The sequence below is a fragment of the Biomphalaria glabrata genome, chromosome 6 (genome assembly GCF_947242115.1).
Source record: "Biomphalaria glabrata chromosome 6, xgBioGlab47.1, whole genome shotgun sequence".
Classification (NCBI taxonomy): Eukaryota; Metazoa; Mollusca; class Gastropoda; family Planorbidae; genus Biomphalaria; species Biomphalaria glabrata.
This window is the reverse complement of record NC_074716.1, coordinates 9,244,458-9,261,091: the sequence shown is the minus strand read 5'-3', so window position 1 is coordinate 9,261,091 and position 16,634 is coordinate 9,244,458. Positions and strand designations below refer to the sequence as shown.

Genomic DNA, 16,634 nt, shown 5'->3' with positions numbered 1-16,634 from the left:
CATATTTACATATATAGTAAAATCACTAAATTTAGAATACCTCCAGGAGAGAAGACTCAAAAGTAAAGTAGCAATCATACATAAAACACTGAACCATAATCTTCAAATACCAAAACAAAATTAAATAAAATACTCAGAAAGACACAAAGATAAAGGCACATTCCTCGTTCCATATGCTAGAACAAATTTTTACAAATGCTCCTTCTTCCCTAGTGCTATTAGAGCATGGAATGGGTTGCCTGAGCCAGCCAGGAAAACCAGTGACTTGGCAGAATTTAAGTCATTGGTTAGCATGCATGACTAAATGCATAACGCGTAGGACGTAATCATCTTCTTTTTTTGAAGTAACGTCTGTATTATATAAGATAATAATAAAGAAAAGCGTGTCACACGGAAAATGGCCAGCTCCTCTACCACCAAAGCGAAAGCCACCTTGACATGCAATATATGTGGACGGGAGTGTCTCTCCAAAATAGGGCTCCACAGCCATATGAAAAAGTGTTCCAGATGAACCATAGTCGTTCTACGACTGAAGGAGGCCAATAATAAATAAGATAAGATTTAACCAGCGTAGGACGCCCCAAATGTCAAACAGACACACCTACCTAACCACTAGAGAATTCTTTAAATAAATGCACTCGTTGGCAAGAGCAGCTTTTTGTGTGGGGGGCCAACCCTAAAATGTTTGTTAAAGTAACTAAAAAGCATGTGTGGTAAATCATTGTCTGTAACTCTCTCTCTCTTTCTCTCGGTACATATATATATATATATATATATATATATATATATATATATATATATATATATATATATATATATATATATATATATATATATATATATATATATATATATCGGAAATTCCCTATGTTATTTGGAGAAATAGTGTCGTTTTGACGAAATCTGTAGGCAATACTTGTTTAATATCAATTTGACATCTACGCACTAAGATTACTAAGATTTATATTTAATTTAAGCTTGAGAACCAAGAAAAAAAAAAGAACTTATTCAAAGTTGTCGAACTATTTCATAATTTAAAATACGTAGAACCTCCCTGAAATTATTGTGTTACTAAATTTGTCACTCTAAACCTTTGGTTGTCAAGATAAAACCATTACACCATGAAACTATACTATTTAAACAAATGTAAAACGGAAATACGTGTAACGGATGCATGAGTAGTCAGATTTAGCTGAAGTATTTCTAAAGATGATTATGTAGACTAAGTGCGTGCGTACCTTGTATGATGTATTTTCAATCTGCAAGTTCTTCATGCACACCGTTACAAATATAGTTAAGGTACTAAACAGGAACACAGACTCAATGACCAAGTTGACTCAAGGTGAACTTCAAACTAACGTTTATTACAGAATGGGCCACAGTCTAGTCTGTCACTATAGAACGATGTTATCCACTTGAGAATCTAGCGGTAACTGATTAATTAAAAGTCTATTCTAATCTCTAACCCAAAGTCTATGTCGTCACTATAAAATGTATGTTCACTGTCGGTCTAACAAAGTGCGCAACTCAACTAACTAAACTAGCTATCTAACATACAACTTGGTTATATCGATATTGTAACATGCTAAAAACCAGTATAAACACAGGCTAAACAATCAACGCTAAATAAATTATACTTCAAATCAATCAAGCATGGTAAGCCCCAAATTACATAGTAAATGTAAATGGTTAGCAAAAAGGGGGAAAAAAGCAGAAACAATGACAAAACATGCAATACAGTTTATCTTCAATAATAGATTCACAAAAGGAGACTTTACATGAGGATTTAAACTTATTGACTGACCCCACAGATTGACTTACTTAAATGTATACCCCATCTAAAAGTCACTTGTCCAAAATGGCAATTTATATGATTCCAAAGATAAAGATAAGTGCAGTGTTACATATAAATACGCAGACCCATTTTTGACAAAGCTTATATCAGCTCACTCTGTCTGACTGGTAAAAAGTTTGTACACGTTATTTCTCCCACACCCAGTCTGTGATCAAGCTCATTTAATTCTTTTCCATGCCAAGACAAGAATCAATTTGAAAAAAAATTAACCAATTAACTATTGGTAATAAATTATTTTGTTTTGTATCTCGAACAAGGGAAAGAAATTTTACTTAACTGACGTGGTGGTATAAGCCTAAAGGCAGCATGGAAAATCAACTCCTAGATACCCCCTCCCTCCCCCCACTGGTCGACAAATGAGATTGGACCAAAAGCGCTCTGAGCATGCTATAAGCATGAAAGTAGCGCTATATAAAAGCTATTTTATTGTAGCTAAAATAATGCTAACTGGATCTTAATACTCAAGACCAGAACAGATTACTGTTGTAAAGTTAAATGTCAAAATTCCCAATAGATAATTACTGCTCGGCATGCACAGGAAACAATGTCCTGTAATGTTATTTTTTGTCCCTTTACACGCCTGGGGTTGGAGAGGTTGGAATGTCAGTCTATATTGATTGTGGGAAGTGTGGAGAATGTGACTTTTTTTTTTCCATCATCCGTTTAATGCCATTGCATGCCAGTCCTAGATTATCTTTTTTTTTTATTCGTTTATAGAGTACAGAGGAAGTGAACCTCAAAATAGACTCTTAGAAAACATGAAAGCCTATCCTTATATTTACTTTGCCGCTATTTCTAAGAAGGCATTTTACTTTCCAAGAAAAGAAAGACCTATATGTTCCTTTTTTTTTTGCCGTCAAGGAGTGCCTACAAGGAAAAAAAAAGGTTATCAAAGGTGAAGTTGTTCTCTTTAACTATACAATAAAAGTAGTATAGTTACGGGGGACGAGAATGTATTTTAATCAGGGCCGGAAATAAGGGTTATGAAAGTTCTTGTGGGGGTGGGGAAGATCATAGATTTTTGTGCCATTAAAAAGACAAGAAGACAATGCTTAGGGCTTCATATTTGTTTTTGTATCGTCATAGTGCGAAATAAAATGAGAACAAAGACTTATTCAATGACTGACTTAAGATCTTTATTGTTTTAAAATATGCTAATTATTCTAATAATACCTCTGCAAAATAGGAACTGAGAGAGACCATAGAGAGAGACAGACACAGTGAGAGACAGACATAGAGAGACAGACATAGAGAGAGACAGGCACAGATAAAATGAGAGAGATCGTTGGAAGACAAAGATAAAAACAGAAGGGATAAATAGACCTGGGATACTAGACAGCAGTAATGTTTTACTCCAAGCATGGATAGACAAAGAGTTGAAACGTAATGCTTAAATCCTTTTATAGAAAATACAATAAGCAGATTGCAGTAGTATTTTTATTTTTCTTAAAATGCCATGAACAACATTGAAATAACTAAATGTATACAGTAAAGGTTTCTTCCACATTTTCTGTGATAAAAACGAAATGTCTTGCACTCAAAAGATCAATGAAAAGTTCTGTATTTCAAATGGCTAGTAGTCGGCTCATAGATGTGTTTTATGTTTGCATCTGTTTCTTTTCTCCTTGTCCACTATTTTCATTTTTGTTTCCGCCATCAATGTAACGGGTCACGAGGATGTAAATGTTGAGATGGTACATTTCAATAGTATGACTGGGCGTGTGTTTACGCAGGGCCGGTCTTAGCCCACTGCAACCTATGCGGCAGCAGTGGGCCCCGCACTTTCATAGGCCCCGCGCGAATTCTAGGTGTAAATTATTAAATTAAATTGTTCCTGGAATTCTCTTGCAATTGTAAAATTTACCAGGTAGTCATGAAAATCTGAAATTATTAAAATCTTCTCAAAACTGATGCGAATCTCCTTAAAAACATTTCGAGGTGTCGGCCACGATTTAAAAAAACGGCATTTTTTGCTTTCATTTAATAAAAATGTAATAACAAGACGAATTTTAACCAAAACAAGAAGTTCAAAAACTTTATTTAATTTAATAGTCACTGGCATACAAATATAGATCTAAATCTATCTCGACCTCTTAAAAAAAAAACAAAAGCGATATTTGGCAAGTCAATAGTAAATCTAAAAGGCAGAAAGTTTATCGGCTTTTTGTTGGAAAACTACTATCTACTGTAAATGGCTCGTAAAGTTAATTTGACTGTGATTTTGTACTTAGTAAAGTATGAATAAAATTCAAAGGCGAATTTATTTTCTAATACAAAATCCAAATTTTCACTTATTATCCTTATCACAACCCTGAATGGGCCCCGTGCAATCCGTTTAGCATAGGGCCCCGCAATCTGTAGGACCGGCCCTGGTGTTACCCTTTAGGGTGGTGTACTTTGCCGTACTTTCGGATACAGGTATCAGCTTGCACCATTATCCAAGAGTTTAATAAGATACGGGCACGTCCCTCTGAGTTTCTTGTGCTCCTCGAGAACATTGTCTCCTGGCCTCCATGAGCGAAGTCCCAGACCACATTGGAAACATCGGACACAGTCGGAGTAGCCTGTGGTCAAGACAAAATATGTATGATCTCAGCTGTGTATATGCATGTTAGGTATGTCTTTATATTACATTGGATGATTCAAAGCTCATTTCAGAAGTACAAAAAAAAAATGAAAGGCTTAATTACTAATAATTATAAAATAGTTTTTATCAATACTAAAAAAAGTTGCTTTGTATTACATTTTTTAAATAATCAGGCCTAATACTCCAATAGCTGCCGCTAAAAGATTTAAAAAGTTTTATCGAAAGTTCTCTAAAAAAAAAAATTAACACAAACGACAAAAATGTTGGCGCCGATTTTATGTTTTTGTATTGTAGTGACAGCTTTAACTGACCGACACAAAACAAAATCCAGATTTTAATAAAAAAGAAAAAAAAAAAACTGTTTTTACAAAAGATATTAAATAAATCAAATATTTTCTCTGACAAATATTGACAAATTTACTTTCCATATTTGACAACAAATATTTAACAAGCTAAAAGTACTCATTTGAAAGAAATAATGTCAATCGCAGCGGTCGTAACAACAGTCCTGGGCCGGATTTAAGTATGTGGGGGGCTACACTCTTTTGAAAGCTTATAAATAATATTACTTACAACTAAAAGCATGCTATATTTTAGCAGAAACAAATAGAGTACTGTACTATCTCATTTCACTTTCCTTTTTAAAAAAACATATTTGGTAATTGGTATGTATATTTTAGTTGTTACAAAAAGTCTATATGTTTGATTTTGTGGAGGGTAAGGCCCTTGGTCGACGCACCGCCTTTAATCAAGAGCTTTATTTAACTACTCCTAGCATGCTTAAGCGGACACTTATTAATCAAGAAATTTAGCTTTTAAGATTTAAAATGTTAGCGTTAAAATTTAGAACAAAAAAATAGTGACAAGTTTCTTACCCATCTAAATTTCGATTTAATTTTTCACATTTTTGGAGGCCCCATTTTGTGGAATTCCTGGGGCTATAGCCCCGACTGTCCTCGCTTAAATGCGTATGCCGAACGGCCAATTGCTTTTGCAAACCAACTTTTTTAAAAAATTATATTGTATTATAATTTGACTAACATACGCAAGCAGCAATAACATGAAGGGAAACAACCATGTCTAATTATGGTAAGTTAAACAATCGAACCTGCGTAAAAGAATCCAATTTTGGCAAGATATTCAGGCTCACAAATATGCTGATGTCCCCAGTTCACAAAGCTGTCCAGACGTTTTTGTTTGGTAATGAATGCTGGGTAGGAAGGTTGAGGCGGTGTCTGAGAACTTTTCTCTAAGGAATATTCTTCATGGTGCTTGCAAGAGGCTTCAGAATCAAACGTAACTTTGTCCTCTGTCGGTTCTACCATCTCGAAATCATTTAATTCACAAGCTGTTAAATTTAACAAAAATTTTGTGAATACTGACATTGTGTATGAAAGATATTTATTATGACATATGCTTAATACTACATAATTAACTAAAGTAAGATAAGTACTATGTTCAACAAGTATTACTGATTGGTTGACTATACAAGACTATTCCACAAAACTTAAAAGATGCAACAATTGTCGATCTCTATAAGCGCAACGAATATCGCGACAACCACAGAGGCATATCTCTTCTTCATATTTCTGAGAAAATATTCTCACGAATCCTACTAGATCGGCTCTAGAACTACTAGGTATGCAGCATCAGAAAGGAACGTAATACCATTGACATGATCTTTGCGCATAGCAGTTTCGAAAAAAAATATCAGGAACAAAATGACAAAGCAAACCTGAATTTGTTAATACATGTTGATTTAACAAAAGCTTTCGACACTGCTAGTGGAAAGATCTCTATAAGATCATGCCTAAGTATTGATGCCCACAGAAATTCATAACCATGATGAGACTCTTTAACAACGGCATGAAGGCTCTTGTTCAAGAGATCGGCGCCCTTTGAAGTATGAAACGGGGTAAAATAATGTTGTATCCTAGCACCCACACTGTTCAGTATTATGTTCTCCGCTAAGCTGACAGATGCATTCAGAGATAGTGATGGTAACGGGATGAATTGAACGTACACATTTCATTGTCTACTATTCAATCCAAGGCGGCTCAAAGCGAAATTAAAAACAAAATTAGCAACAAACATAGGCCTGTCCTCAATGTCTGCACCGAAAATGATTAGCAGTTCATCGTCTGTAAATTTTCAAGAACGTGTTCAGACTTTGGCCTTACAATGAATACAAAAAAGTCTAATACTTGCCAGCTGCAGGTAAAGCTTACTCGGTTGCAAACATTAAGATAATGGACATGACATAAATGCATGGGACCGATTCATCTATCTTGGCAGCACACTCTCCCGGACTGAAAACATCAGTAATGGAATCGACTTTCGAAACGCCAAGACCAGCACTCCCTACGGTACACTGTCTAAAAAATGTGTAGAAAACATGAGGCATTACGACTAAAGGGTCTATCGGGCGGTCATCCTCCCCCATTGATCTACGCCTCAGAAACGTGGGCAGTATAAAGAAGACATGTAAAAAATAATAAACCACGTTCCCATGATCTGAATGTTGTGCGGCAAGAAAAAATACCTGATACTAATTTCCTTTGAAAAGCGGGCCTGTAACGCATCCACACAATCCTGATGCATTCTGAACTGATATTGGCAGGCCACGTCTGCAGAATGGAAGACTCTCGCATCTCTTAAAGACTCCTTAATGACCAATTAAAGAGAGGAAAGCGACAACAGCGTGGAAAAGAAAACGCTTCAATGACACCCTCAAAGCGACTCTTAAAGCCTACAGCATTTACCCTGCCACCTGGGAGATGCAAGCACATGAAATGACATAATCGCGCCGCGCCGATAAGACAGGCACATTCCTTTCAGAGAACAATGCTGGCAGAAGAAAAGCGTCAGACCAAAAAAATCAAGACAACTGACACTAGCAGCTCCAGCTGGGATAACCTGCCCAGTGTGCAACCGAACATTCCGGGCTCACGTAGATCTCACCAGCCACATAAAATAGCATTCTACAATAATGCTATCTTATCTTCTTATCTTATATAATACAGACGTCACTTCAAAAAAGAAGATGATTACGTCCTAAGCGTCATGCATGTCAGGTATACATCTAGTAGTGATCTTTCTTTCGTGATCCAGTAACCTTGCTCGTAAGTACAGAAGCTTATTTGAATCATAGTAAGTATTTCTTCTTTGAATCATTTCAATAATAGCAATAAAGGATGTAGAAAATTTTGTTATAAAATAGATCACTATTATTTTAAACCAATGGGAGTTTTCTACTAGTTAAAGTATACTACCCAAAAGGATATCATAGTTTGTTTAAGCGGGCATCCTATAAAATTTGAACAGCTTTAAATATGGAACACGGAACAATACTACCAATGTTGAGATCATACACACACACACACACACACACACATATATATAAGTCTGTAGTTGAGATCCTGTTAAGCTGTTAAGCTCACTATTCCCGTTCTTTATGTAAGTCAAGAGTTTTAATATCAATAAGACTACATTCAAATTTAAAATCTTCCATCTCACATATTTCCCATAACATGCAATAAAAATCAAATATTGTTTCTTAGATATATACCAACCCATCTCTCCCTTGTAGTTGGTCAGAGAGATGTTGTGACAGAGAGGTGCTGTGACAGAGAGGTGCTGTGACAGAGGTGCTGTGACAGAGAGGTGCTGTGACCGAGAGGTGCTGTGACAGAGAGGTGCTGTGACAGAGAGGTGCTGTGACAGTGTAACCAAATCCCTCCACTGTTTGTTTCAGTCAGTGGCTGTATTCATTTCCCGTTGAATATATAGTGTATGTTACAGCCTTTCTATTATATATTTACTTATAACTCTCTGACAACTATCTTCTCGGTGTGTCTTAGTGTCACGAGGTTCCGCTGTAGTTAACGAATAAAACAACTAAACAGAAAGCACCCAACGAGGTGCTAAGTAAAGAAAACGGGAAGCACTCTACTCATCGCTAAGTCAGATATAAAAATCTGCACTAAACAGATGTTTATCTATGATTCCTTTATCTGATAACCGGTATTTGCTCTTTGATTTATGAGCGACCAATGAAAGGGAAAAAAAGAAAAATGCCTCTTGGAGACAACATTTTATTTATGGGATTAAATCAGGACATGGAGGGCTATATTTAAACAGTTGTTTTGACACGATTCGTTATTTGTTTCAAGGAAAGGAAATGTTTTGACTTACATACAAGGACGTGACTAGTAAAAACAAGGCTCGGAGTTTAGGAAGAATAGCGAAATGTAAAGAGGCTACTTTTGACGACTTTATAATTATAGAGAAGCAGCTTTGCGGACGTAGATATTTAGCTTGACGACATTCGACGATAACCTTCGTTATTATTAGACATGTACAAATACTAACAATAGCAACATTTGATCAGGGTCGGTCTTAGGCCACTGCTAACTATGTGGGCCCAGCGCTTTCATAGGCCACGCGCTCATTCTAGGTGTAATTTTTAAATTGCAAAATATTTACGAAAAAATCCTGGAAATCTTATGGATTTATTAAAATCTCCTGAAAACGCATAAAAATCTCCTGAAAAATAGACAAAATTGTCAATTGTGGGTGTCATTCATTCCGGAAAACGCCAATCCTACGCGCGATAAATGAAAAAAGGCATTGTCAGCTTTCATGAAATAAAATGTAATAAACGGGCGAATTTTCATCTTAATCGGAAGTTACAATACTTTGTTTATTTTTATAGTCACTGGCATATAAATATGTCATAGGTTGCAAGGTTTGTATCGTTAAGTTGATTTGCTCGCAATCTCGTACTAAGTAAAAAATGAATACAATGGAAAGTCGACTTTTTTTCTAATACTAAATCTTAATTTTCACTTATTATCCTTATTCCCAATCAGACTAGGCCCCGCTTAATCAGTTTCGCATAGGGTCCGCAATTGTTAGGACCGGCCCTGCATTTGATCTTCCAACAGGCAGCAGTTTTATTTTGTTTAACGAAGTATGCATATCATATGCACACCATTACAGTATTGCAGGTAATAACAATTTGAAAGGCGGTCGGCTTAAATCAATAACTTCCTCACTATCATTAGTGAGTATGTATGTGCAACTTAATGTGTTAGTACATTCGGGCCGCTCATGAGTTTGTGTGTCGCGCAAAATCCCTTTATAATTTATCTAAGTTTGTTTCGTTAAAAATGTAACGTTTGCTTTACTGTTTTCAGTTTTTATTAATCGTGAAACACAAATGGCGCAAATAGTATACCCATTGACTTATATATTATATCTAGACTGGAAACCGGAAATGAATTCTTATCCGCGATTGATCGATTCACAGACCTATACATCTATTGATTTTATGTACGTAAACTCTTTTTCAGGCTCTAAAGTGAGTCTAAGGGGAGTCACCCCAATCAATTGTTTCTGTCTTAGAAAAGTAATGATCTTTAGTTTTCAAAGCTTAGAAATAATGCAAAATCATTTCTCGGATATTCACGCAAATATATGAAACAAAGACATTTTATGTTTGTTTCCAATGAGATAATGTTTCAAAAATCCTAGATGGAAATAATTCATGTTGATTTAAATCAACTTATGTAGGTACATTTATATATATTTATTACCTATATCTTTCTAGATTATGTATGTAATATTACAAACCAATAATTATGAGACCAAAGTACTCTCATTTTTAATGTTCAATTACTAGATCTAAATCTAAAAATTAAATTATATGTTACATAGGTTAGGGTTGAAAAATAAAACAACTTTACTTCTTTTAACTACTTTACAAAACAACGCCTTGATCCAACTTTCTAAAAAAAATTTAACGACATTTTTTTGTAGTGTTAAAAAATCTCCATGTCCAGTCTAGAGTAGTATGTATAAGTCTATGAGTATACCTTTCATATAAGAACTTATACATAGGCTGCCGTCCTTCTCAGGGGACATATTGAGATGACATTAAACGGACAACATTTCGAAACGTGGAACTTCATACCTTTTACGTTAGAACAACTTAAACCGTATGCCTTGTGTTGACCATTATGTATCCAGATGTCGAGGTCACGTTGACTGTTACTTGTCCTACTTGTAAATGTGATGACAGGCGCCCCAGTACTGCCATGGCATGTGTCAGCTGTGTACATTAGCATCTTCATTATGTCTTTCATATCATCTGCCTTCACTGAAATGTCAGTTCATGATAATATGATGTTCAACAATATAGATTATAGACCGACAAATATAACGCATTCAATGGGCTCATAGAAAACGCAATGCAGGGAAAGCCTACTCGGATCCAAGCATCATAATAAATGGACATGATATAAATGGAGTGTGCAGATTACTTATCTTGGCAGCACACTCTCCAGAAATGGAAAGATCGATAATGAAATCGACCTGCGTATCGCCAAGGTCAGTGCATCCTATATCAGACTGTCTAAAAATGTCTGGAACAGACAAGGTATCACCACAAATACAAAACTAGGGATCTATCGAGCTGTCATCCTCCCTACATTTCTCTATGCCTCAGAAACATGGATAGTGTACAGTAAACATGCAAAGAAACTGAACCACTTCCACATGACATATCTGAGAAAAATAATGAATGTCAAATGGCAAGACAATCCTGATGCAGTCCCAGCTGCGATGGGCAGGACACGTCAGCAGAATGGAAGACCGCCGCATACCTAAATTAAGGGAAGGAAAGCGCTTGCAAGGCGGACAAAGAAAACGCTTCAGGGACACCCTTAAAGCTTCTCTAAAGGCGTTCAGCATAGACCCAGCCACCGGGGAGACATAGGCACATTACAGAGAAACCTGGCGTCGCGCTGTGAAAACTGGCGCACAGGTTGCAGAGGACGAGAGAACAGTGCTAGCAGAAGAAAAGCGCCATAGAAGAAAAGCAAGGCCAATTTCACTAGCTCCAGCTGGAATAGCCTGCCCGGTGTGCAGCCGAACATTCTGGGCTCACATAGGTCTCACCAGCCACATGAGGAGACACAAAACCCCAGTGCAAGGCCCTCAGCCCACTGGATGACATAAGTGGTCATCATCGAACCACGATGGACGAACTATAAAAAACGCAATGCCTTATTCTTACCTTCTTTGAATACAAATGTTTTATCACACAGTTCAGGCAGTCAAAAAAAAACAACAACAACAAACAATTAAATGTTATCTTAAGAGCACTTCAAATCAATCTGTAACTGAAGTATCTGATGAGGGTCGTTCATTATGTAGAACCTTATCGCGTAGATTAGTGTTTTATTCTGAACAACTCAAGTTATTTTAAGATGCAAATTTGGTATGGGTTTCTTGTTTGAATCCCGGTAGAGAATTTTTTTTTAGGTTTATTCAATTGAATTGGGAACCTGGCGTTTATGTGGGAAACTAAAAGCAGTTTTATGGTTGTCATGGCCACATGACACCCTCGTTAACTATGAGCCATAGAAACAGCTGACTTTAACATTATCTGCCACCAGGTTTGAGAGGAGCACTTTTACATTTTTTAGTTACAAGTCAAATAACATTTAGTGTTTAAAGATTAAAAGCTTCGTTGATCCCCCCCCACACACACACACTTTTACCCACAAAAAAAAATGGATGTTTTCTTTTATATAATATCTGGAGACATGACCGTTTTTTTTAATTACCTCGCTCATTTCCTGAAATTTTCTGAAGTGTCAGAGTCCCGGTCATGTCGTCTGTTACAAGTTTGTGTTTGACTTGTACAAAGTCACCATGACATACAACTTTGTCTCTGCCGTGAGGATGGTGTATCAGGAAAACCTTTTTGCTCAGGAAATCTATAACGCTCTCTGGAATATTGCCCACGAGCTCTAGAATTTGACGCCTGGTTTGATATATCGACTGAAGGAATGCTGTATCTGATATCGGACACACTAATATGACCTTATGATCTCTGTTATGTTCAAATGTAAGAACTGACGCTACTGTAATGGATCTGGTTTGACCTTGTACTTGGTCATCATAGCAGAAGTCGACAGTAACATTGCCAGGGTCTTGGCCGCTTTGAACCAAATTTCTGCTTGTCGTTATATATACTTCATTAAATCCGTTTGAATCGGCCATTCCGTTACTCTCATAAGGACTGGTTTGATTGTCACACATATCTAGCGATACAAAGCCAGTCCCAAATTGATGGCAAAAACCTGATGCGTTTTTCAGTTTCACCATAACTCGTACTGTGAGTAATGAAAATAATTGTAAAAGTTTCAGAACATAAGGCTTTCTGGCAAGTCCAGGGAGATGCTCTTGTTTCAAAACATTCACTGAAAAATAGCCATAGTGTCCAGGATTTTTGTCACACTGAATGCCATTTTGTCCATTATGTTTCTCAATTTCGTGGTCGATATCTAAGGAATCATCTGCCGAAATAAAAATGTATTTATAAATATCATCAATTAAAGCTACTCGGGTATGCTTTGAAAAAAATTGCATACAGATAAAGAAAATCATGTTCATTGGAGTTTTTGAAATGTTTCATTGGTTGATTTAATTGTCATCTGTGCTGACTCGGTGACGGAATTAAGTGACTAATTTTTTGCTTTCATTTTTTTTATTTTAGGTGAGATATTAATTCTAAACCTTAACTTTCCCCAGCGGGGTTTCTGTGTCAATGTTTGCGTCATCGCGTTTTAAATGTATTTTTTTTGAAAAAAAAATATACGACTTATTCACTCAGGGCTAAAGCCTTCTCCAGGGGACGAATACCACCAATCTGTCAAGTACTATTTCTTTCCATTGTTCGATATCAAACAAAATAATTAATTTAAAAAAGTTAATTAGCTAATAATTTTTTTTTTAATTTGAATCTTGCTTTGTCAGTTACAGAAATAATTGTGAACCATTTCAACTTGTTCCGAGATTGGGTGCGGTAGAAATAACGTGGACAAACTTTTTATCAGACAGACAGACAAAGTGAGTTGATATAGTAGAATCCAGCCTCGGGAAGTTTTAGAAAGTAAAGTTGGAAATTATATCCCTTGGGAACTTTGCGATACGAAGCTAACATATAAGATAAGATAAGATAAACTTACCAAAGATATAAATTCCTTTAAACTGCTTGTGCTTATATTCCTTAGACTGTAACACTCTAACTTCTAACTCATTGGAGTGTGAGAGGCCGTTGCCCAAATTGTGCAGAGCTCTGCCATTAGTTTCTGTTTCATTCACTTTCTTGGAAGAGTTGGGATTCAAGGAGTCTGCCATTTCCACGTCTGCGTGTTTGACAAACTCGCACGCAGAGTTGTGGAACTTGGCATCTCTTGGGTCCAGCACATGCTCGTCGTGATTCATGTCCTCCAGAGAAATTTCTCTGTGACAACCTTCACACCTGACCCTTAACCTTTCACCGATATAGTAGAATCCAGCCTCGGAAAGTTTTAGAAAGTAAAATTGGAAATGATATTCCTTGGGAACTTTGCGATACGAAGCTAAGCGATGCATTATGTTCCTAGCTGGAGCACATTAAGATCTATTTCATGATTAGTTAAATGCCTGACATAGTTTTTATTTGAATTTTTGAAAACTTGTAATGCACGCATTCTAAAGGAATATTTTTCTCAGCGGAAAATAAGACAATAAGTTTATTCTGACTTGGAATAACGCCTTCTTTATATGTATCTGGAAAGAATAAAGCTAAAAATTAAACATATTTCATAACATTTCGTGTATTTATAAATCTAGACAACAATTGCTAATATTTGTACACCTAGATAAGTAGACTTGTATGTAATCTGGTATTTTAAAGAAATTCGGTTTGACCTATACTCTTTCAATTAACATGTTTTGATAATAATAAAGTTTGTCTTAAGAGACAGAAGATTTATAAGGAGTTCGGTATTTTTGTGGATGCGCAGCTCCAGCTACGACCTACATATTTCGCCACAACCAGAGCAGACATAACCATTCTCCGCCAATGGTCGATTTAGATTCTTTTTTCGCCGTCTACGTCTCTCCTCGAAAGTGGATTTTCTTTTGGTCTCAAATGTGTCTCCCTTGGTATTTGTAAGTGACTTCCGGCTGTCTCGTTCTGAAGACGCCTGCAGCCAGGTGCTCTTTTCTATGTCAATTAGGCCAAGTTGGCGCTATAGCTGGTCTTTAAAGAGTTTTCGTGGGGTACCTCTGTTACGTCGACCACCTTTCTACGCACCAAAGAAGACTGCTTTTAGTATACGTTCGTCCTCAATACGAGATACGTGTCCTGTCCAACATTACTGTCGGACCATTAGTAGTCCCTCTGTGCTGTCCATACGGGCACTCGCAAGGACACCGTTGTTTGTAGTGCGTTCTCGCCACAGTTCGTCCATGATAGAGCGAAAACATCTAGGGTAAAAAGCTTTCAAGAAGTCTTAGTTGCTTTCAGTATAGGCTTAGTACCAATGTCTCAGATCCATATAGAAGGGTTGAGAGAACCACTGCTAGGTAACCATCTGGCCAGGGCCTAGGGCCGATCTTAGGCCACTGCAACCTATGCGGCCGCTGTGGGCCCCGCATTTCAATCGTCCCCGCGCTAATTCTAGGTGTATATTATTAAATTAAACCATTACAAATTATATTACTGGGTTTCTGCGATTCCTAATTTTCTACGGGCTCATGGAAATCTCCTAAAATCATAAACAATTTCCTGAAAAATAGACAAAATTGTCATATTAGGGTTTCATCGAATTACTAATCTTCCTATTCACGAAGATAGATTGAACATTTTGGCAATATTTGCTATTGCTTTTGAGAGTGATCTATGTAGGAAATAGAATTTCGATGATATACTGTATGACTTTGCTACACGCAAGGCTCGTAAAGTTAACTTGATCGTAATAATGTACTTAGCTAAGAATGAATGAAATGTAAAGACGAATTTATTTTCTAATGCAAAATCTTAATTTTCACTTATTATCCTTATCCCTACCCAGACTGGGTTCCACGCAATCCCTCGCATAGGCCAGAGAGTTCGGCGGAATAATTTGCCCATCTGGCTATAAAAATATTTTAAAATAATCATACCAAAAAATGCGTTATAATTAAGTTTTTTCTACATTCTTAGCCTATTTCGAAGTGATTTTTTTAAAATAGGTTTTTATCTGATTCAAAGGTGCATTATAATTATTTTAAAGTCCCACTAAAGTGTGGCATAACTGAACTATGCACATTGTTTCTATTGACGTTTATGATATTTATTTATACAAATCTAATCGTATTTCAATATATTTATTGTTAACCGATAGCAAAGATAAATTTAACCTTACATAACAAACATATATATATATCTAGGGCACACCAATAAGACTTATAATCACTTACCTCTAATATCGATGCTTTGCTGCTTGAATTTACCGCTCAAAATCTCAATTGGAGAAAAAAAAATCACATTGGAAATTCCCGCAGATTTATTCAGATTAAAACATGACAAGTTTACATTGTGGATTAGATGTTATATAAAGTAGATCCAAATTATAGAAGAAACTGTGATACATCGAGTTACCTTGTTTAAGTTCTGGTACTCTTCAGTCTCACAAGCCTACTTTGCAAAACTGTTGCCTGAGCTTCTCCGTCAGCCAAACTTTATGTTGGCCAATACATCGATCATTGATGACATAAGTAGAGGCTTGCTCATATTTATTGATGTCACATTTGTCATAGTTGCGTAATGGTTGGAAATTTTCAAAACGCATTTTATATTGATCATTTATAGTGTCTTGTTACATAACTGTGGATGTAAAATGGAAAGCACAGTTTTGGATAGAATGCTTCTATGATATCCTGGACATGGGAAGAGAAAAAAAATCCTATCGTGACAATTTTCATGCAAGTTTTTTTTCCAAGGTCCGTGTGTATTACTTCCTGGAAAAAAAGTAGTTTTTTGGCTTAAACGGAGGGGGGGGGGGAGACCAAATATTTATAAGAATCTATATATGCATGCATGTCATTTCGGTACGTGACGTTTTGGCGCCGCCGTTTTGGCGCCGCCGTTTTGGCGACGGGACGTTTTGGCGCGAGCCGTTTTGGCGACGGGACGTTTTGGCGAGATATCATTTGACGATAATTTAATAATCACGTAGCTTTTATAACAATGTTTATTTCACTCTACCATAATATTGTATGTATAGTATGAATTCTAACACTGTTCAGTGAATTGTTGTTTTTTTTTTAATTATAAAGGTTTTGCCTATTTCATGAATATAGGCCTATAAT

General features: G+C 36.3%; 1 protein-coding gene across 3 annotated transcripts; it reads right to left on the bottom strand.

The window, feature by feature from the left end:
• Positions 1-2,974: 2,974 nt before the first annotated feature.
• On the bottom strand, positions 2,975-16,255 carry LOC129926911 (uncharacterized). 3 transcript variants are annotated; one of them, XM_056033510.1, is made up of 7 exons: positions 15,925-16,255; positions 15,744-15,786; positions 13,481-14,066; positions 12,074-12,808; positions 10,417-10,602; positions 5,551-5,790; positions 2,975-4,419 (listed from the first exon to the last, which is right to left on the bottom strand). In XM_056033510.1, exons 3-7 carry the CDS (start codon positions 13,887-13,889, stop codon positions 4,277-4,279), a joined length of 1,713 nt encoding a protein of 570 aa, XP_055889485.1. In that variant the 5' UTR covers positions 13,890-14,066; positions 15,744-15,786; positions 15,925-16,255; the 3' UTR covers positions 2,975-4,276. The 3 variants fall into 3 exon arrangements, with proteins under 3 accessions (XP_055889485.1, XP_055889484.1, XP_055889486.1); XM_056033509.1 differs by having other exon boundaries at positions 15,744-16,255; XM_056033511.1 differs by lacking the exon at positions 15,744-15,786.
• Between the last annotated feature and the right edge of the window lie 379 nt (positions 16,256-16,634).

What these genes read in the sequence shown, in the direction of transcription:
- LOC129926911 (XM_056033509.1), bottom strand. Translation starts at nt 13,889, where the DNA reads ATGCATCGCTTAGCTTCGTATCGCAAAGTTCCCAAGGAATATCATTTC. An exon ending in AAGTTGTTCTAACGTAAAAG is followed by an intron (nt 5,791 to 10,416) that starts GTATGAAGTTCC and finishes TAAATTTAACAG; the next exon opens with CTTGTGAATTAAATGATTTC. An exon ending in AATTGGATTCTTTTACGCAG is followed by an intron (nt 4,420 to 5,550) that starts GTTCGATTGTTT and finishes TCTTGACCACAG; the next exon opens with GCTACTCCGACTGTGTCCGA.